At 44.6% G+C, this 23110-nt stretch overlaps 1 protein-coding gene across 1 annotated transcript in view; it reads right to left on the reverse strand.

Moving 5' to 3' along the window:
* Positions 1-23110, reverse strand: part of EFCAB8 (EF-hand calcium binding domain 8) — a 36316-nt gene extending 13206 nt beyond the window's left edge. The window contains exons 1-13 of the mRNA XM_074969708.1: positions 22998-23110; positions 20121-20178; positions 18822-18996; positions 17163-17281; positions 16836-16939; positions 15324-15504; positions 14274-14379; positions 13889-13973; positions 12277-12398; positions 8985-9058; positions 6664-6794; positions 2297-2364; positions 1067-1215 (exon numbers count right to left, since the gene is read on the reverse strand). Coding sequence (XP_074825809.1) covers positions 1067-1215; positions 2297-2364; positions 6664-6794; positions 8985-9058; positions 12277-12398; positions 13889-13973; positions 14274-14379; positions 15324-15504; positions 16836-16939; positions 17163-17281; positions 18822-18996; positions 20121-20178; positions 22998-23077 — 1452 coding nt within the window. The 5' untranslated portion in view covers positions 23078-23110. The remainder of the gene's footprint in view (positions 1-1066; positions 1216-2296; positions 2365-6663; positions 6795-8984; positions 9059-12276; positions 12399-13888; positions 13974-14273; positions 14380-15323; positions 15505-16835; positions 16940-17162; positions 17282-18821; positions 18997-20120; positions 20179-22997) is intronic.

Consider the following 23110-nt stretch of genomic DNA (forward strand, 5'->3'; position numbering starts at 1 on the left):
AAGTCAAAGGGATTAAGGCATTTGTGAAGCACATTAGAGAGTTCATGCTGTTTGGCAGTTCAACCCAGAGGAAATTCACTTTTCCCATACGTTCAGGCCAATATCCAAACATATGCACAATCCCAATGTAGGGTTTCGTTCACTGCAATAGCCCAGGAATGGAGGCAAAGGACCTACCAGATAGACACCGCCTTCCCCAAGGAAACCAAATATCAACATTCTCCAGGAAATTTTTGTTTTGCTTGCAGAATTCCAGAGAAGGCAGCATTAAAGTATGAAGCTGCACTAGCTTTAAATTACAATACAAGCTATATGAATGGAATGCTTAGGGGGGTTGATTCAAACCCACAACCTACAAGGAGATTCAAAGCTAAAGCTAAAATCTTAATATTTTAGCCTTTTCTACTGCCCTTGTTCTTCCTCCCACCAATGTTAGTGAGCTGAGCACAACAGACAAGGATACAATAACAAAGGCTCTTTGTACCCGACATCTACTCAAGATGGAGCTATAAACAAAGGTAGAATGGCATCACGGAAGATGGCCAGGGACTGAGCAGTGTTACTGCTTCGCTCTGGGTTTTGATGGGGTTAAGACAAACAGGGCCAGAGGAAGGCAAGGAGGAGCAAACCGCATTTGCATGTTTGGGGAGCCCCTAACTAAACAGATGTGGGAGCTTCCCAGGCTCCTGGCAGCTATAATATTTGACTAACTGATTCTGGTGCCCCTCGGTACCCTGCTCCTGGCCCACAGAGGATGCAAAGATGTAGTTTTCTATTCAGCCAAGCTAGTTTCACCAACGTTTAACCTCTTTTTGAAGAGCACGCACTAATTACACCAAAGGCTCCTCTCTCCTGCTCCCACGTCTAGCATTAAAGAATCTCTCTCAAACCTAATACAAATCCAGCTGGTCATTCAGGCACAGCTCCTGCACACATCATACCCACAGAAGTGTCATCTAGTAAGTTTTACTGATATTTAGAGGACGATGCTTTCCCATTGCCCGAGCACAGAAATATACGGCTGTAAATGCAACAAGCCATTTTTCCTTTAATCCGGACTTTGTACTTTGTCTTTGGAGATGCTGAGGATGGTGTTTCTCTTTCCATTGACTATGATGTGAGTCACAGCAGTAACGTGGCCTTTCATCAGCGTTATGGGGCTGTTGGTAACAAATGGATTCCATATTCTAACCAGTGGATCCAATCCCCCGGTCACTAATGTAAAGAAAATACATTTTAGTTACAAAAGAAGGCAAGGACGCACCTAACTTCTCCAGTATCCCATGAAGGAAACACTGGAACAGGACATCAGAAGATGCTTAGGCCCAAACCTAACCCGTCTCCTTGTTCGAATTCAAAGTAATTACCACACTTGACACACAGAGGAGAAAACCTAGGACCATGAGATGAGTAATAGGGGGTGAAGCACAGATTGGGAGAGTTCAGACCTGTATCCAAACAGTGTGTGTTCTTCCACAATCTCCAATGGATAGTTATTTTAAAATTGGTTTTTTTCCTATATGTGCTATAAATCTTAAATAAGGCCAAGCCTGTGTGTCGTCACTAAGTCTCCTATTTCTAGTCTGAAACATTACAGCATTCTAAAACTGGCTTAGAGAGCAACAGATTCCACCAGAGAAACACAGTGTCACATGCTTTAGTCTGCAATGCAAGTACACGTAAAGGGATCCAGATGTCAGGTGTCTCACATTTCTCTATGGATGATGACATAGGGAATTTGTATTGATTTTTTTTGCTGATTGATAGCTTCACTGAAAAATTTACTCAGACCACTAAGAGCAGGAGGCAGAAGAAAAATCTCATTGCCCATGTTCCACTTAACCCCTATTTTGAGGGTTTCAGTGGGATTGAAATGGAATACCATATAGGCTGTGTGCTGGCTTTTACATGAGGTAAATTTCACACATACAGATTACAATCAACCTATGGAACTCCTGCCAGGAGATGTTGTGAAGGACAAAACTATAACCGGGTTCAGAAAAGAACTAGATAAGTTCCTGGAGGATAGGTCCATCAATGGCTATTAGCCCACGTGGTCAGAGATAGAACCCCATGATCTGAGAGTCCCTACTCCACCATTATGACGAGGCCACTGCCATTAAAGTAACCAGTTTCTGCTGGTCCCCTACATGGCTGCTTAAGACACGGCTCTCTGTATTTGAACTCAGACTCTTTCCCAACACTTGCCTTTTTATCAAAGCTTTCAACACAGCAACTATAGATGGAGTGCAGAGATCAGTGGGGTGAAAAATGGGCTTTGATGATGGTGACTTACCAAGCACGTTCATCTCAGGTGAATAATCGAAGCAGAGAATGCCTTTCTTTAAAGCAATCGTTGATGATCTAGAACAGAGAAAATAAAATGAACAGACTTTTGCAAGAACCACAGCTGGCCCTTTTAAAACATATTGCAGATTTGGTGGGCAAGGCTGTGGAAAATACATCACTTGTGTGAAGGACACTCTATGCTAATTAAACAGGGGACCTCCTGCATAGGTGGGGTGGTCAGAAAAGGGGGAAATACAGACAGAAGCATGGAGAACCAGAAGGAACAGCAAGAGAGCTCTATAAAATTAGCGAAACTCTGTAACCTGCCCTACAATGAGTTCAAACTGAAGCCCCCAATCCAAAACATCCCCAAACTTTGGAAAAGTTCCCCTCCAAAGGGTGTAGCTCAGACCCATCTCTAAGAAGAAATGATTAAGGAAGAGAAGGGACCAGGGCTGGCCTTCAACACAAGCAAAACAAGGGATTGTTTGGATCTGCACATCCCATACTAGCTCCATAACTTGCAACCATCACCAGCAGGAGCCCAGGGGAAAAATACTGCAGGTCCTTTCACCCTCTGCGAGGATAGGACAGGAAGGGGAGGCAGACTCACTTCCCGACTGCTAGGGCCTCTTGCATTGGTCTTCTACATATTGTTAGGGTGACCAAGCAGAAAAGAAGTTGCAAAGAGAGAAGAAGAGCAGGGTGAAAACTCAAGGCGGAGAAGTGCTATGTCGGGGGGAGAAAAAGAGAAGGTAACCAGGAGAGGCAGGATCACAGAGAACGTGCCCCTTGGTGGCTGGCAAAGAGGAAATGCAACAGCATTCATATAAAGAGAAGAAATGGAGCAGCCTGTAAGGAAGGAGCTGAACACAACCATCCCCGAACCCATTCTTATGGGTAGTACAATAGTCAAGAGCAGGACAAGGCCCGGTCTGGGACTATTCAGTGATTTATTATCTGAGAGCCGGGGGTCATAACAGAAGAATAACGCCTGACACTCGAAGAGAAAACACCTGCAGAGAAGCTTCGGCTCACCTATTGTCAGAGGGATTGTTCTCTGAGAAGGAAATGAAATAAAGATCTGGGAAGTATGCTGTCCTATTATTTTTGAGTCCTTGGAGCTCTGTCTCAGATGATATTCGGACCCCAGGGGGACAATTCACCCCACTGACAGCTGTCAATTCCGTGGCTTCCACCAACCCATTTCAAGGTACACAACCCACTTCTAAAAGCAAAAGCAGCACCCGTTAAAAATAATGAGTTGTGGGGGGGAGGGGGGGAGCACAAGGGTGAAAACCATAAAAATGGGATTGGTGCAGAGCAAAAGGCTCAGCTGCATTGGAGCAGTAACCTCAACAGCTAGCTCACGAGTGGAGACCATTAGAAATGAAGAAATCGGTCTTCACGAGAGAAAAACCACTTGCAAACAATTAGATGACTTCTTAATAAAATCTCTCTCTGACTGTGTCCTTTTTATCCCCTCATCATGAACACACACGAGCAAAGATTTGCAATACAAATGGACACAGAGCAAATTCTAAGCCTGCCATATGACCCAAGGTCCGCTCAATCACTAACCAAGCTACTGTTTGAAAGGAAGCTGGATCAGAACTCATAAGCGTTCGGCCACCCTGCCAACGAACCAAAACAATACCAGGAAACTCAGTTAACCAGCAGCACAACTTAAATACCAAGTTATGAATACTCAAGGGGTTAGTTAGCAAGTGACCCGCAGCCTGGAATTTATTCCCACAAAACTTCCATACAAATAGCATAATAAAAATGCTGCAATGATCCAGGCTAAAGCTGCCAAATAAACTGTTCAGTGGGAATTGCTCACACAGCTCTCATCTACATAAAGGAACAAAACCAGTAATTCTCTCTTCGCAGGTAAAGGAAAGCCCCGTAGCACCACCTGCTGGTAAATCTGCCACACCGCAACCGGGGTCATGAAATTCTGAAAAAGCTATTTTAGCATTAATCCAGATTTTCTTGAATTAGGCCAGAGAAAGAGAGAGAGAGAGACACACACACCACCACACAACTCTTCAGAAATTACCCAACATACAGATACAGCATGGGACAACGTCTCTGGATTTAAGGATGCACAATCATCAGAACTGCAGATAAATCCATTAATAAAGCAAGTTTGTTTAGTATTAAATGCAGACGAACCCAATGTAGTCCCGCACACACCATCTTTACATTCACAAATCACTGGAATCCTTTCCTTTAAACCCATCTGTCACTAGAGGAACATATTTCTACAGTAAGAACACCACGACCAAACAGAGAGATTGTTAAATTATATGAATTATCAACAGAAGACTTGGCATTACTCTCTCCAGAGGCTCCAAAGACAGATGAGTTTCAACACCCAGGTGTCAGCAGCATGCGATTGAGAGTTTAAACTCGACTCCTGGAGGTGGTTATTTAGCATTCACATCTTTTGTTATTCCATGATCGTTTGGACAGATTGCAGATGCAGAGGCCTGCGATTTCCAGGCCAACACATAATTGAGCCTTTTCAAGAGCAATAGCCACCATTGTCAGAGGGATTGATTTCTGAGAAGGAATGAAATAAAGTCTGGGCAGGGTGCCGCTCTAGTAGAGCACAGCGTTGCATGTATTGGGAAAGGGGAGAGAAAATGGTGATTACCAGGGGCCAGGGAAAATTGCAGAGGGAGTAAAATTGTGGATTCAAACCATTGGCCGCTATCTGCACAATTTACAGTGAGCCAGCTGCTGAAATATGTATTTGGCCTGTTGCCATGATGCTAGCTAACTACTGGGCTTTCTGCTGCACCCCATTAGCTTTCAGGAGGCGATGGACTGCTGCCAGCCCTAATGCACTTTGAAAGCAGAGAAGGACAGGGACAGAACACAGAGATGACAAGGGCTGGGAAAGAAGGAATGAAAGAAGCAGAAAGGATTGAGGAAGAAAAGACAAAGAAGGAGGAGAGAGGGGGATATAGAAAGCAGAAGGGGAGAGAAGGAGATTAAAGGAAAAGGGAGATGAGCTAAGGCTGCAAAGAGAATAATCAGAGGAAGGAGTGAAGGGTAGAGAGAAACGAGGGAGGTGAATGGCAGCTGGGGTACACAGTGTATACAGCTTGTGAACACTAGCAATGTATTCAAGACAACCTCATCTTCCCCTTCCTTAAACATTTTCAGAAACATGGTCTTCACCCTGTACTTGTCCTGCCGGATGTGTATTACTCTAGATCCAACCCCTGAAACATTTTAATTAGCGATAGGCCTGGACTGGAAACAATGGATGCAAACTCCCCTCCCCATCTCTGATGTTAACTTTGGGGTGAGCTGAACTTTGGATCAGAATTTTGCTGCCCAGTTCCATCCAATTGACATTCACCTGCCCATTCCCCCCACAGCCTGCTGGGCCTGCCCTAATCCCACCCCCTCCTCCCCACAACACTGAGAGTCCTACTTGTGCTGCTCCCCACTGGCAGCTCAGCTCTGGCAACACTCGGATTCAGCACCACTGCCTACAAACAAGCACCGCACGCTTGGGCCCAACAGACCACGAGCAGCAACAGCAGGACGGGCATCCACCCCCAGAAAACAGAGCAGAGGACTGTTCCCAAGCTTCGCTACACTGAAGCCCCACTTCACCTTGCCTTGCCTCGCCTCTTGAAGACGGGAAGAGGGAAAAAACAGGAAGTCAAACATCACTGCGGCTGCATTTTGCTTAATTCCACTTCAGCAAATCTAATAATAATTTCTTTTAGCTAAAAAGAAAAGAGTCTAAGAGACTTCCATTTGTTTGTTCACTTTTCCTGTGGAGTACAGCACTTGAGGTTTACAGGACACTAGAAAGAAGTCCAACCCAAGCAAAATTTTAGATCCAAAGCCCCCCAATTGCTAGGGAAGTTTGGACCAAGATTGGGACTTCCCAGCTAGACCTTTGCTCTGTGACAGATCAAACCAAACCCTTCAGCCCAGCAGCTCTGGGGACATTTGGGTCTAGGTTAGACTTCTCAGGTCAGGCCCATCTCTCTAAAATATAGACGACATAATAGAGCTGGAGCAGTGTCTTCCCATCTTCTCTGAAATTTTCCTCAAGAAACTGTTCCGTATCCAGCCATTTTCCCACTGCCTAGAGGCCTCAGAAATGACTGTACTTACAGCCTGAAGTCTGTTGGAAACTTCATCTATTTACAGGCCACTGAGTAGTGTCCATTATGGGCCCCTTTACCCCCGTTCTGTAATTTAGGTTTCCTGAGCCCTGCCTGAAAGTTGAGTCCCAACAGGATTTTCCTGGAGGAAATGGAATTTTAAGAGAACTGTAACATTGCCTGCTACCATTGTGTGATGGATAATTTACAGAACAGACAAAGAGACCTGTCTTACTGGGGTTTACCCATGATATGTAGTGGAAGTGAAGTAAGCACCATAGCTCTCTTATCAGCTGCTGAGCAGGAGGCAACAAGATTGAGCTGAGGAATGAATCTTATCTGGTGGCACCAGTCCCCATGGAGACCCTGGAAGAGAGAGAAAAGACTTTGCTTAATGACACTGCAGGTCATAAACAAGAGCACAGAGAGCTCATTCTGCGTCATTACAATCGTCAGTGGGGGCCAACAGTGCCACTCCCATTCAGACATTCCTGGGTTCACCTATTGTTTGAAGAAGACAGAAAAACTCCAGCGAAAAACAGTGAAATGTGAAGCTGAGGAACAATAAACACAGGAAAAGTGGGACAAGGAGCAGAGGCAGAAGAAAGAGGGAGAAGAGAAACATTAGGGTGGCACACACAGCAGAACCCCGAAAAGGGAAGGGCATGGTATTTGATTGGATGAGTGCAGTTTTGAATTAAGAGGAGATGGTTCACCATGTACATCAAGAAATGTGAAGAGGGTCATAACTTGGACATGGGGATTGAGAGGGTTCAGACCAAAAGGATCCTTATAGACAAGGCTCTTCTGGGATCCAGGAAGCAACGGTGCTTTGCATGTGCATTAGCCATTGTAGCGAAGGGAGGTGGTCTCCCCCTCTGATTGACGCGGAGAGACCCACTGTCGCCCCTTGGTGGGCAGAACCGGGTCACTCGTGGCTGTCAGAGGATCAGGACATCTCTCTCCCCCCGCTGCTGGAGCCTGGCTGCTATACTTCCAGAGACCTGGAATTGCTGCTGGAGCTGCCAGACAAAGGGGGCACTGAGGAGCTGTTGGGGCTGCCACGAGCTGTCTACCCCAGCGAGGCAAATGATGACCCCAGAACCCAGGTACCCCACAACTGGGAGTGTAGGAAGGAGCCCAGGGAAGCTGTATAGTGTTCAGCTGTGTGACTGACTGCAAGCTGGTCAGCGTGTGATGGACAGATTCCCCCGCTGACCCAGTGGCGGACCACGGTCAGGGCCTTGGGCTGGGATGCAGTGCAGTGGGTGGGCTTGCATCCCTCAACCCCCACCACCCTACCGTCAGGGGTGGCAGCCTCCACGCCTTTAGGCCAAGAGGCCTGTATTGGTCAGACACCCACCCGAGCTAGGACACCAGATGGTTTATCTGACTCTCCCATCAGAGAGCTAATCTTTCCCTAGACTACTGAATTGCTCTGCCTGACATCAGGCCAGAGCCCTTTAACTGATTATGGCCCCATCCTGATTGAAGATGCCAGGCCTAGCGATGTGCCACTACCCTGCCCGACCTTTTAACTATGTGCTGCCCCGCTCTGGCTGAACGTTGGGGTTACCAGACCCAACTGCTGCCCGGCCTGGACTGAGGGCCAGGGCCTATTAACTGTTGGCTAATTCCCCCCCAAACACAGCCGCTCTAGGAGTATTACAGCGACTGACAGGGAGAGACCCACAACCGCCCTACAGCCAGCCAGAATGGCTGAATTGACTGCTTGCTGAGCTGCAAGATCATGAATGGCTGGCTGGTGGAATGATACAAAACGACCCAGGTGTAAGTCATTTTGGTTTGCAGAGCCATCCTTCAGGATGTGTAAACAGTGCAGCCCCTCGTGGCACTCCGCAGCCCGTACTCCACTCCACACAGTGAACGGCAGCAGGTCCCAGAACCCAGCTCGACAGATTCAGACTCACAGAACTTGCACTACAGCACTAAAAGTAGCTGTGCAGGGGTTCAGGCTCTGGCTCCGAAGTCCACCCCCTTCCTTAGGCTTCAGAGTCTGAGCGCCAGCCCAAGCTGCAACATTTATACAACCACTTTTAACGCTATAGGGAAAACCTTGCAAGCCTGACTCTGTAGACCTGCGCTCTGAGACTCACCACTGTGGGCTGCTACTCAGTGTAGACACACCCTGAACGGCCAGAGTTCTTGGTCTACGAGCAGCAGCAGTAAAGTACACTTTTCCTTTTTACGTAAGAAGACGGAAGGAATGAGAGCAATGGGCATCCCACAGACCTATTACTAGTAATGTTTGATTATGGCAGCACCAAGAAACCCCACTGTGCCAGATGCTGCACACAAACAGGAAGATGAGGCCTCTGCCCCAAAGAATTCACAGATTAAGAAGGCGAACAACATACAGAGGTTGTGGGAAAGAGACAATTCTGATAGACATTGTACATAATGGCTTTTAAGTTTTTTAGTTTGTAATTTAATAAAGATCAACTTTCCCCAACTTTCTTCAGGATAGGGGAGCAACAGGAATCTAAGTAGGAGTGGGGTTTGTCCCAAAATGTAACTTTAGACAGAGAAACTCACTGGCACTCGGAAATTTCTGTACAGGCTGGCCTTTCCTTTCAGGAGAAGATGCACTGGAATTCTGGCTAAGACACCTGATGGAGAAAAGCCATATATTAATCCTGACCCAACACCTGCCCCATTTCTCAACAGAAGTTGTTTTAATTGTGCTGAAGTGCACCAAAGGCAATAATAGTAGCCTAAACCCCATGCGTGACCTAGGATATATGGTGTACAGGATAGCTAGTCACAAGGGACATTCATTAATGCCTGGAAGGATTACGTGGTATTTTCATAGATCCACCTTAAATGTCAAGACACAAGCATGGCACTAAAAGGTTTAAAGTGTTAGCTACAATCCATGCTTAGGAGAAGTATTAGCAAATGCATTCAAACAGGATATGGGCTAAAAGATGAGGATTTGGATCCAGGTCACATTTTATCCAACCCCTCAAAGTTCACAGATGTTCAGAGAAATGGTTCCAATTTGGCCCCACTTGTGTTTCAAACAAAGATGGACAAAAAAGAAAAGTTACTTATGCTACTGGCCCTCTGAGATGAGTAGTCTAGTACATTCCACTCTTGGAGCGCATATGCCCACGCACTGGAGATCAGTCTTTTGGCCAGCAGCATTCACTGGGGCCACATGTGCCTTAAGTGTCCTCATGCTCCCTTACCAAAGGCATAAGGGTGGAGCAGGCCTCTGTTCCAACTGCCCCTCAGTTCCTTCCCCACTGCAGAATCCAGGTGTAAATGGCCTCTGTGGCAGTGGGGAAGGAGGATGGGTCATGAAAGTATGGCAAGAGACCACCCTGGCTTAACTAGGAGATCTTCAATGATCTAAAAATCAAAAGAGAGTCCAACAAAAAGTGGAAATGAGGTCAAATTAAAAAGGGTAAATAAAAACAAATAAAACAAGCATGTAGGGACAAAATTAGAAAGGCCAAGGCACAAAACGAGATCAAACTAGCCAGAGACATAAAGGGTAACAAGAAAACATTCTACAAATATATTAGAAGCAAGAGGAAGACCAAGGACAGGGTAGGCCCGTTACTCAATGAGGGGAGTGAAATAACAACAGAAAATGTGGAAATGGCAGAGGTGCTTAATGACTTCTTTGTTTCGGTTTTCACCAAGAAGGTTGGTAGTGATTGGACGCTTAACATACTGAATACCAGTGAAAATGATGTAGGATCAGAAGAGGCTAAAATAGGGAAAGAATAAGTTAAAAATTACTTAGACAAATTAGATGTCTTCAAGTCCCCAGGGCCTGATGAAATGCATCCTAAAATACTCAAGGAGCTGACTGATGAGATATCTGAGCCATTAGCAATTATCTTTGAAAAGTCATGGAAGATGGGAGACATTCCAGAAGACTGGAAAAGGGCAAATATAGTGCTCATCTATAAAAAGGGAAATAAGGACAACCTGGGGAATTACAGACCAGTCAGCTTAACTTCTGTACCCGGAAAGATAATGGAGCAAATAATTAAATAATCAATTTGCAAACATCTAGAAGAGAAAAAGGTAATAAGTGACAGCATGGATTTTTCAAAAACAAATCGTGTTAAACCAACCTGATAGGTTTCTTTGACAGGGTAACAAGCCTTGTGGATAGGGGGGGAAGAGGTAGACCTGGTATATCTTGACTTTAGTAAAACTTTTGATACTGTCTCACATGACCTTCTCATAAACAAACTAGGGAAATACAACCTAGATGGAGCTACTATAAGGTGGGAGCAAAACTGGTTGGAAAACCATTCCCAAAGAGTCGTTATCAGTGGTTCACAGTCATGCTGGAAGGGCATAACCAGTGGGATCCCACAGGGATCAGTTCTGGGTCCGGTTCTGTTCTATATCTTCATCAATGATTTCGATAATGGCATACAGAGTACACTTATAAAGTTTGCAGACGATACCAAGCTGGGAGGGATTGTAAGTGCTTTGGAGGATAGAATTAAAATTCAAAATGATCTGGACAAACTGGAGAAATGGTCTGAAGTAAATAGGATGAAATTCAATAAGGACAAATGCAAAGTACTCCACTTTGGAAGGAACAATCAGTTTCACACATACAAAATGGGAAATGACTGCCTAGGAAGGAGGTCAGGCTTGACAAAGCCCTGGCTGGGATGATTTAGTTAGGGATTGGTCCTGCTTTGAGCAGGGGGTTGGACTAGATGACCTCCTGAGGTCCCTTCCAACCCTGATATTCTATGATTCTATGAGTACTGCGGAAAGGGATCTGGGAGTCATAGTGGACCACAAGCTAAATATGAGTCAACAGTGTAACGCTGTTGCAAAAAAATGAGAACATCATTCTGGGATGTGTTAGCAGGAGTGTTGTAAGCAAGACACGAGAAGTAATTCTTCTGCTCTACTCCGCGCTGATTAGGCCTCAACTGGAGTATTGTGTCCAGTTCTGGGTGCCACATTTCAGGAAGCATGTGGACAAATTGGAGAGAATCCAGAGAAGAGCGACAAAAATGATTCAAGGCCTAGAAAACATGACCTCTAAGGGAAGATTGAAAACATTGGGTTTGTTTAGTCTGGAAAAGAGAAGACTGAAAGGGGACATGATAACAGTTCTCAAGTACATAAAATGTTGTTACAAGGAGGAGGGAGAAAAAATATTTTTCTTAACATTAGGAAAAACTTCCCAACTGTCAGGGTGGTTAAGCACTGGAATAAATTGCCTAGGGAGGTTGTGGAATCTCCATCATTGGGGATTTTTAAGAGCAGGTAGACAAAGACCTGTTAAGGTTGGTCTAGATAATACTTAGTCCTGCCATGAGTGCAGAGGACTGGACTAGATGACTTGTCGAGGTCCCCTCCAGTTCTATTATCTTAACAGTAATCATACACAATTACCTAGAGATTCGAAAAAGTGGTGCATCAGGACAGAGACACTGAGGAACAGGGATGATTCTGGTTTTGCAAAACCTGCAACAGAGTTTGTTTTTTCAAAACCAAAACCAGTACTTTGGATCTAGCCCTGCTTAGGGAATCAGGATGGTTAAGGAGCAAGCAGAGACCTGAGGGCCAGGATTCCTGGATACTACCCCGACCCTGTGTGACTTTGGACAAGTCATGGAGGGTGCCATTTTCAGAGAGGCGAAGCACCTGGCAGCTCTCTGAAGTCAATAAAATCTCAAAGTCAGTCTCATAACACCTCTGTGTTTGTAAAATGGGTAACACTTGCTCTTCTTCCAGGAAGGGCAATTCAGATAAATCCTCAGTCCTGGCTCATCTCTCTAGTATATCAGACAGGAGAACATGTGATGGTCCAAGCATAGCTATAAAGTATCTGTACCTGGTTTAGTTATATAGTGACGGACATTGAAGATCCCATTTGCGAGAACGTCCAGCGAGGAGAAGATCAGAATGTTTCCTTTCACATCGCCAATACAAAACACTCCTTTGTACCCATCTGTCCTGACTCAGGGAGAAAGGAAAGAAAACAGATCAGACCCCCCCCATGTACATTGCCACTTCAGGCAAGTATTAAACTAGAGCACTAGTGGGGATCACAAATAGAAAACCCAGTTTTCAAACAGGGCCAGCTTAACTGAACATTTGTGCTCCGATTGGCTCCCAGGCACATGTAGTAAACACCCATCTTATGCACCTAAGTGCCAATCTAAGCATGCATAGGCAGGACCTGGAGAGCCTATTTGAGAACTCATCTTTGGAAAGTGAACAACTAGTACCATAGCCGTGCACTGGGCACAAGACAGATGTAGGAAGCAAGGCCTGTCGTCTCTCTGGAAGCAGCTTTTTTCAGATTGGCTGAAATTTTTTTTCCAGGTAGTATCTGAAAGCTGAAATGTTGCTCCATTATACACAGCTGCAATTCAGATACAATAGTATTTATTTATTATAAGCATGAATTTGAATTAATAAAAGTGACCATCCCACACTCGGCCCCCTTGACAAAGTTTTAAGGATCCTAAACCAGACTCCAGCAATTATCCAGTGATAACACTACTGCCAGGCAACCTAAATATGGTGAAGAGGGAGGATTCAATACATTTTCCACTTGGCTATGCTTTTGGTAGACTCCAATGCTCACTGAAGTCTCATGAACAACTGAAAGAGAAACATTCAAGAATAATTCTCTGTCCATGATAGTCACTGTCCCCTCGACATACGTGACCGCACAAGCGGTATACCAGAGACAGTGACATTGAGATAAAAGACACTGAGTCCTCCGGGAAGTCATTGAGGGACACAGAACTGTCAGGCCTATTGGAGGAGCCACACAAAACATATGGCCCTTGCAAAACACATTCTTGTTTTTAAAAAGATTCATGAGCAGTTGAAAAAGGGGTGTGTAAAAAACAAAAGAATAGGGTTGAACCTCCCTAAACTCCTGTCACTACACTATTTAGTAAGAAAACAGAAAAGGAGAAAGTCTCACTATTTAAAGTAAGAGAATGTAGGTGACAAATCTGCGGCATCTCACAACTTGCCATTGTCTCTACAGTATATACGGTGGCCACTCAGAGCTTCACAGCAGCAGTAGATAAAGAATTCAGATCTCTTCTACTCCAAAGAGCACAGATCCATGGCCTTTAAGTGTTAGCCAGTACAGGGGCTGTGGTTCAGTGAGCAGTTCTCTCTCCGTCCAGTAGAGGGTATCTGTGCACATGAACATCCCCCAGTTCATTACAATAGATGCATCCCACGAAGTGAGCTGTAGCTCACGAAAGCTTATGCTCAAATAAATTGGTTAGTCTCTAAGGGGCCACAAGTCCTCCTGTTCTTTTTGCGGATACAGACTAACACAGCTGCTACTCTGAAACCTTACAATAGACAGGTACTCATTTCTCCTGCACCCCGCACAGCAGAGGAGCCATGGGTCTGTGATGCAAGTATCTATTTTAAAACCGGTAACAGCCCTTTCGGAGAAGCAGGTAACCTACCAGTAATCCAAGGCCGTAACACAGCTGTCAAGCTCAATGAGGGAAAAGAGCCTGTCACATTTGTTGCCACTGATATCAAAGAATTCTGTGTAACAGAAAAAAAGAGAAATCCCACGAATCTCAAAATTAGCATCAACATCTTGACGTTTGGTGTTCATGCAAAGACAGACCTTTTGAACCTATCACATGCATCTGTGTTTATTTAGACATTCTGCCATGCAAACATGCCGGTTGCTGAACAGGTACTGCAACTGACCGACACTACTGCAGCCATACAGAGCAGGACCTCATGCTCGCTGCAGTCAATGGCAAGGCTTCCGTTAACGTCAGTGGTGCAGGATAGGGTCCAGATCGTCACAGGAGGGAATGATTTGTCTCTATTTACCAATAATCTGATCAGTAGATGCTATCGCCAACAGGTTGATATTAGACAGACACACCATGTCAGTGACCCACATCTGCTGACTGGGCCGTCGTCCAGACTGGTCAAGCTACATAGAAGTGGAAACATACATTGAAAACTCAAGTAACCCCAAAATAGTTGCAAATCCCACTCAAAGCTCACGTAATCAAGCACTACCATGCATCAGTCTATGGGCTTAAGCAGGGTGTAAGCAATGCATAGGCCTTGGGCTCGCTGTCTGACCTGAGGAGAATTTCCCCCTAAGTTAGCAGCAGCTCTGGTATTTTCCACCCTGAATGAGAGCCCCAGACCAGCACTTATTTTTAAATAGGAAGAGTTTTACTGCTGAAATGGTAGAAAGATGCAGTGATTCAAGGGTCTAATTGATCTTGTCCTATAGTGCTCATCTCTCATTCATTATCTTATGTTTAGTTTATAAGAGGAGAAAACTTAGCAGATAGATCAAAACTTGAGCTGAGACCAGGTGCTTCTGTTTAAAGAGATTCTCCAGGGAAATTAGTGCACAATATTCCTTCCATGAGAAATGGTTCATTTTCCCCTTATACTCCCTCAATATTAGGGTTTTTGTGAGTGCTGGAATCCAGAAGAGAAGGCTTTGACCCCAACCTCTGCATCCAGTGTAGCAGAGCACTGCCTTGCCACTTACTAAAGTGATTTGTTGATTTAGAAATACTTCATACAATGGGCAAAACTCTCCCCTCCGATCCATGCTGTGGGTCTCTCATCTGCAGTGGAGGGCTCTGTGGTGCATCCACACTTGTGGAATCGCCACTCATGGCAACGGGATGTCGCACATGCAGAACGAGCACTACATATGCAAAGGAGACACCTGCACTGTGTATTCAAGCTCCATGAGGGCATGGGTTGAGACCCCCAGGGAGGCCACATCCACCTCATTTCTAGAGGGTTAAATGGGAGGATGTCATGGTCTGGGAAAGGTTGAGAGCCCTGCATTATGTGGATTAGAGAGAATCTAGCCCTTCACTTCGATCAAGTTCATGAGCCATGTACCTGGACAGTGCGGAGTAGTTTGAACGTGTCACTCCAGTAGAGTAAGATTCCATCCCGGCTGACCGTCAGGAATCGCCCTGAGAGATTCCAAACACTACTTTTCTTGGCCTTTTCATTCCTGTCCATTGCCTGGCCCTGGTTTGGGAAAAACTGCACCTTGATGATTTCCTGGCCTTGGATCCTGAGCAAGAGAAAGGAGTGAGATAGGAGAAATGGAGCAGAATGGTCAGGAAGCAGAAGGGTAACACAGGCCTGTAAGAGGGCAGGAATGGAGCAGGTGGGAACACAAGAACTGAAAGGTGATGACCTTATACAGCCTGATGGGGCACTCAGCACTTAGCAGAAATTTGAAACTCCGGCCCCTGAGCTGAAGAGCTTTTGATGCAAGTTGAGTCAGTCTCAGCCTCACAGAGAGAGAGAGAGAGACACAAGGCAAAGTGGTGGGAGTGGGAAGGAGATTTTCATACTATCAGGTTATAAGGTTACTGGTGTTCACACTGCAATGTCTCCAACCCCTTAGCACAAAGATACATTACAGCATATAGAGAAGAAAATACCCGTTGGAGGGACTGTCATGTGTGGAAATAAATTGAAACCCGGACACATCACATGGGATGTTTTTTTTTCAAGCTGGAAACAAATTGTTAGTGAAGATGGGCTGAGCCTTTGGGTGCAGCTTAAAAAACCCTGTATTACACAGGATAAACTAGATGATCGTAAGTTTAAGATCAAAAGAGACACTAGGACTGAAGTATTTACAGCGTACCCTTTTCTGTGAGGCCTGGACAACAAAAGACCCACCTGTCCCTTTACTTAATACCCTAGAAACTGAAGCCAGCCAGAGTCTCCATGGTTCTGGAGCATGCTTCCCTAGTCGCTAACCTCCAGTTCATGCTGCAAAGCTCATCTATTGCCAGGCTCTATCCAGGTAGGAAGGAAAAGGGATGCATGACTGGGGGGAGAGTTTTGGCTGGGTTGGAGAGGATCTGAGTTTAAACAAAACAGAGTCAGAAGGAAGTGTGCAAGAGAAGTTAGCCATATTTCACCACACTCGCTCTTTGTTCTTCATCATAGCACCAACCCCAAGTGGTATCACACTGGCAGGTCTGAGAAAGAGGCAACACCTCACTTTCAAGTGACCCCCAGAGAAGGGAGTGTTGTCATTTCTCATGCTCTGATTTGTTGCTATAACAGCAATAATCTACTGTGTCCCTAGTTATACTCACAATACGCTACTGAGACTGAATAAATCCTGACGGGAATTCATCTCAAGCAGCCATTTCACCTAGGCTATTATCTTTCATAGAGGTTGTTCCTTAAATGATTAAAGGCTAGTTTATTAAGCCAATTTCATATGGGAAGATGCACATGTTTGTCATTTGCTGTTAAATTATTTTTAAAAAGACATTTTTCGCAGCTAGGATGTCACAAGAACACACTAAACTGGAAGACAAATACAAGTGGCTTTAATGTGGATCACTCCTCCTCAGACAGTAATGGCTAAGAGCTTACACTGGAATGATTTTCATGGGGGTCTGAAAAAGCAGAGGAGATTGGCTTTTCAGCATGTCATCCTTTCCTCTGTACTCTCGCAATATATAGTTCAGATATTCTTCCTGTGAGAGAGAACAATTTCATCAGCATAGTATAAAAAGGAGAGCAGAATTAATTATCTCAAGTCCTATGGTGCTGACAGATGCAGCAAGAACTATGGCAAAGATAATAGGAATAGCAGGAAACTCTGCCTTCCCCCAACATTAAACCAAGGTAAATAAAAATCAGGAAATTTTTGCAACTGCTACATAACCACCATTCTCTTTGATTAGAGCACAGTATTACCCAACCCACGGAGCCATCACAATCAGTGTCAATTTTCATAAATATGATATCAATGTCTTCTTCGGTAATATTGTCCATTATCTTCTTCATTGCCTTGCGGAACTCCTTAATATCCAGCCCTGGGAGAATAAGCACAGTATATTCAGCCCTAAACTTTTCCAGACAATTATGTCTATTGAAAAAATAGACTGAACAGAGCACATCAAAATGGCAATTAAGTATCAAAAGCAATTCCCCCCAAAAAACAATGGGGGCAGATTTCTCGATAATTTGTGCATACAAAAAACATATGCAGTTGGGTATCTAATTTGCTCATACAATCTATTGCAACTGTGTAAGTAACATATCGATGTGTGCAAATGCTTATAAATTACTTGTTTACATATGCAATTTCCAAATCTGCATGCACATCTGCAGTAGTTGTGCACACTGGTAAGCACCAAATAAGTGCAGAACTTCTTTGAAAGTCTGATCGTGGGCAAACAGATTTTTGAACAGGGGCCCCTAACTAAGATTTTCCTAGAGTGTCTAAACCGGACTCACAACGTGGAGCAATGCTCTTGCCCCTAGAAAGCGTTAGCCCAAGTTTTATTGCCTACAAACCTTGGTCCAGTGCCTAAAGAAGGGAGTGAGGCAGCTTACAGATTTTCATGGCGAGCAGGTTATAAAATAGGAGGAAAATAAGAGAAAATGCTTTTCTGTTTTCATCTAGTTTTCATTTCAATTGAAATTTTCCAGACTGCTCTATTTTCACTTGTACCCTATTGTGTCTGCTGTTAAAATAATCCCTCTGAAACCTAAACTCTACCACTGCAGAAAAATCATCCTGCTGGGGGTGGCTGGGTACAGTATGTGGCTCTCAGACACGCTACACACAATGTCTCTGTCAGCCAGTATTTAAACTTAGGCTGCTCTTTGGCAATACTAGAGAGCTACACCCAGGATCATGCAGGGATGTTCAAATCAGCATCTCTCAAAGTCAGGCTACAGATCATCCCTCCTCAAAGACGAACAAAAAACTCAGCCATAGGGAAAAAAGCCTAAGCATAGAGGAAGGTTAATATCTAGCCACATGTCTAGATAAGTACAGAATTGGGAACCCGAGAGCTGGGGTTTAGCCTTGGTTCTGACCTGTTGCGACACCTTGGATTAGTTACACACTCTGTGCCATATTTTTCCATCTGTAAACTACCCTGCTGCCACACTGGGAGCATGTGAGGCTTAACTTATGCTCTTAAAGAAAGTCAAGATTTTCAGCTGGAAGATGCTATGGAAGTATTCGTGTCATTATTACAATGTGTGATTTTACCCTATTTAAACCAAACCTAATTAGAGAGAGTGGTAAATTTGTTCTCTTGGCTTCCTGACATCTAGCAACTGAGGAAGAGGAAATCAGAGTCTGCTTCACCATATAGAAACCCAACGCTATCACAAAGAATGGGTGATATAGACTCGCTGAGAGAGGTAAGCTGGAAACCTCTCCAGTGGAAAAATCAGGTCCAAAGTAACAGATGAAGCTTGAAGGGGCTAATCTGGTGGATGCTGTTGTGTAGACTGCATGCTTCTTAACAGCAACAGAGATAGCTGTGAAACTAAAAAAGTGACCAAAAGAGCAGTTATCTGGAAACTGAAATGCTTTGGGAAATGCTGCATCATCACCTCCACCCTTGTCTAAATCCGCTTCCCGGAATGATTGCTCCAATTTTTGCAAATGCTCATAATTGATCTGGTCCTCAACTTGCTGGGCACGGGAGGTATTGGTGGATTCTGGGAACCTCCGTATTTGTTTGGGAGATGAGCAGCTCGAGACAGATTTCCTCAGAAGTCCAGTGAGCTGAAAAAACAGTTGGGATCAAGAACAGCATGTGCAGAGTTTTTATTCCACCCAAGATAGCCCTCTTTACTCAGGTCTCACAGAAATGCGGCAAGAGCAGGCGGCCAGTAAACATCTTATAAGCAGTAACCTTATGAGCGCATATACAGATAAGCAAGAGAAATGGCCCCTCTGCCAAAGACCTTAGAAACTGAAGGTCCAGTTCTCTAAACTCTTGTCCATGGAAGTAGTCCTCACTATTGATAGTAGCCCCACGGACTTCAACAGGGGTAAATCCATGACAGTGCAGAGACCCCACACAAGGTTTTGTGCACCACAACTCTCACTTAAGCCCCACTGCATTACTACAGTATCATTAATTTTAAATCACTTAAGAAATACAGGACCCAATTTATAGCTGCCACCAAGCAATTACCTTTACACAGAGGGCTTCATTGCTGGGGTACAGCCGGCATAGCTAGCTCTCTGCCATCCTCCTGGCACAAGGGGCATGGCAAAGGCAAGACCAGAAACAAGCAGGCATGGCTAAGCTCTGTCTATTCCCAGCTGCTACGCAGGCCCATTTGTCCCAGGCAGCTGGGTGCAAATCAGCACAGCACTCAGGCTGTTTCGATCTGTGCTGCAAGCTGAACTGGCCCCTCACTGGTCCAGGATAGGAAAGGAGCAAGATGAGCATAAAGCCAACATTCCCTGCACCCACTCAGCGACTGCACAGAGTTTAGCCCCAAAGCCAGGATGAACTGGGCACATTGTGGTTTCAAACAGGAAACACTGTGATAAGTTTCAAGTTTAAAACAAAATATTTCCCTTCCCCATCTGATACCTTAAGGTAAAGGTATAACCATTAAAGCTTGCTTTAAAAAAATAAACACATGACCAGCAGTTCTTAAAGTCATTTAAATCTGAGGGAAAAAAATATAGCTGGATGCAGATATTAAAGGGGACATGAAATACGGCACTTGAGAGAAGCAAGGATATCATTCAACCTTCCAAAATATTGATGTGTACAGTTAAGAAAATAAGACCACCACATCAATCCTGCTCCATTTGTATTTTAGGAACACTTGACAACAGCCCTTTTTCACATAACACTCTGTCCATCAATACCATTTCTGCTCATTTACCTTTTGCCCCATTTGATGCTGTTTAAGGCTTCCTTCATCTTCAGAATCGTTGCCTGCCCTGAAATGTTAAATGTAGCTGTATTTGCTTTGGGGGTGGGAAAGAGATTGTAATCATTAATAAGACTGCAAATCTTTCGACCCTTAAAATGGCTATTCAGGTAATATTTGTATTAAAGTAATTTCAGTATAAATTAGCGTAACCTGAAGTGGGACATGGCCCTCTCTATACTGCCTTAGGTACTACGATGTCCATAGTTCTTACTGTAGAGCTATGTAATCCTGAACTCACATCCTGGTAGCTATGGAAGAATTTGATCATGAGAGGTGCTAAAGCAGCTTGACTGGGGTCTCAAACACGCAGCCCGCAGAGTTATTTGCTGCAGCCCGCCAAGCTCCCCATCCCGCCCCCCAGAGTTATTTCCTGCGACCGCCAAGCTCCCCTCACCCACAGCCCCACGCCCCACGCCAGCACGCCACGTCTCCGCTCCTCTGCCTGCCTCCAGGCACTTCCCGCCACCAAACAGCTGTTTGGCAGCACTTAGCGCTTTCCAGGAGGGAGGAGGGGGGAAGCCACATGCTCAGGGGACGAGGTGGAGAAGAGGCGGGACAGGGTCAGGGATTTGGGGAAGGGGTTGGAATAGGGGCAGGGAGGGGGCAGAGTTGGGGTGGGGATTTTGGGAAAGGGGCTGGAATGTGGGCAGGGAAGGGGCGGGGTCTCATGAAAGGGATGGAGTGGGGGCAGGACTGGGGGCAGAGGAGGGGGCTTTTGTATCTTTATATGAAAAGGTGTCAGTGATGCGGCCCTCAGGCCAATGTAGATAAGAACGGCCAAACTGGGTCAGACCACAGGTCCATCCAGCCCAGTATGCTGTCTGCCAACAGTGGCCAATGCCAGGTGCCCCAGAGGGAGTGAACCTAACAGGTAATGATCGAGTGATCTCTCTCCTGCCATCCATCTCCACCCTCTGACAAACAGAGGCTGGGGACACCATTCCTTACCCATGCTGGCTAATAGCCACTAATGGACTTAACCTCCATGAATTTATCCAGTTCTCCTTTAAATCCTGTTATAGTCCTAGCCTTCACAACCTCCTCAGGCAAGGAGTTCCACAAGTTGACTGTGTGCAGAACTTCCTTTTATTTGTTTTAAACCTGGTGCCCATTAATTTCATTTGGTGGCCCCTAGTTCTTATATTATGGGAACAAGTAAATAACTTTTCCTTATTCACTTTCTCCACACCACTCATGATTTTATAGACCTCGATCATATCCCCACTTAATCTCCTCTTTTCCAAGCTGAAAAGTCCTAGCCTCTTTAATCTCTCCTCATATGAGACCCATTCCAGACCCCTAATCGTTTTGGTTGCCCTTTTCTGAACCTTTTCTAATGCCAGTATATCTTTTTTGAGATGCGGGGACCACATCTGTATGCAGTATTCAAGATGTGGGCGTACCATGGCTTTATATAAGGGCAATAAGATACTCAGTCTTATTCTCTCTCTCTTTTTCAATGATTCGTAACATCCTGTTTGCTTTTTTGACTGCCGCTGCACACTGCGTGGACATCTTCAGAGAACTAACCACAATGACTCCAAGATCTCTTTCCTGATTAATTGTAGTTAAACTAGCCCCCATCATATTGTATGTCTAGTTGGGGTTATTTTTTTCCTGTGTGTATTACTTTACATTTATCCACATTAAATTTCATTTGCCATTTTGTTGCCCAGTCACTTAGTTTTCTGAGATCTTTTTGAAGTTCTTCACAGTCTGCTTTGGTCTTAACTATCTTGAGCAGTTTAGTATCATCTGCAAACTGCCACCTCCCTGTTTACCCCTTTCTCCAGATCATTTATGAATAGGTTGAATAGGATTGGTCCTAGGACTGACCCTTGGGGAACACCACTAGTTACCCCTCTCCATTCTGAAAATTTACCATTTATTCCTACCCTTTGTTCCCTGTCTTTTAACCAGTTCTCAATCCATGAAAGGATCTTCCCACTTATCCCATGACTACTTAATTTACGTAAGAGCCTTTGGTGAGTGACCTTCTCAAAGGCTTTCTGGAAATCTAAGTACACTATGTCCACTGGATCCCCCTTGTCCACGTTTGTTGACCCCTTCAAAGAACTCTAATCGATTAGTAAGACACAATCTCCCTTTACAGAACCCATGTTGACTTTTGCCCAACAATTTATGTTCTATGTGTCTGACAATTTTATTCTTTCCTATTGTTTCAACTAATTTGCCCGGTACAGATGTTAGACTTACCTGCCTGTAATTGCTGGGATCTCCTCTAGAGCCCTTTATAAATATTGGCGTTACATTAGCTATCTTCCAGTCATTGGGTACAGAAGCTGATTTAGAGGACAGGTTACAAACCACAGTTAATAGTTCCGCGATTTCACATTTGAGTTCTTTCAGAACTCTTGAGTGAATGCCATCTGGTCCCAGTGACTTGTTACTGTTAAGTTTCTCAATTAATTCCAATATAGTGGCCCTTGTAGTGATTTGAGTTTGAGATCCCTGACCTTGAATTGAAGTCATTTAAGGCCTGATTTTCAGACATATGCAGAAAGTCCAGCTAAAGTCAATGGGAGCTGCATGTGCAGGCCCTTAGGTGTTTTACAAGTTTGAATTAACCCTTACAATGCCCCAAGAAGGTAGAGATATTTTTATTCCCATTTTACAGATGGGGAAATTAGGGGAGAATTTCAGTGCACTTACACATTAATTTACTACATCATCCTAGCAAGGAGGCAGGATGGATTAAGAGAAGGGTTTACTATACTGGACGGTGTCTCAGAGAAGAAACAATAAATTAACTAGGTATTGTGAGAAGCAAAAAGTTCCTTGGGTGTCCTGTCTTTCATCACTCACCATGCCACAGAGGGATGAATACTGATCCTATGAGTCTCTGAGCCCACCAAAAAGCTGCTCAACTTCTCAGAAGTAGACATTCTCCCTGTTCCTGCTGTGTATCCACTGGGGAC

The sequence above is a fragment of the Natator depressus genome, chromosome 13 (genome assembly GCF_965152275.1).
Source record: "Natator depressus isolate rNatDep1 chromosome 13, rNatDep2.hap1, whole genome shotgun sequence".
Taxonomy (NCBI): Eukaryota; Metazoa; Chordata; order Testudines; family Cheloniidae; genus Natator; species Natator depressus.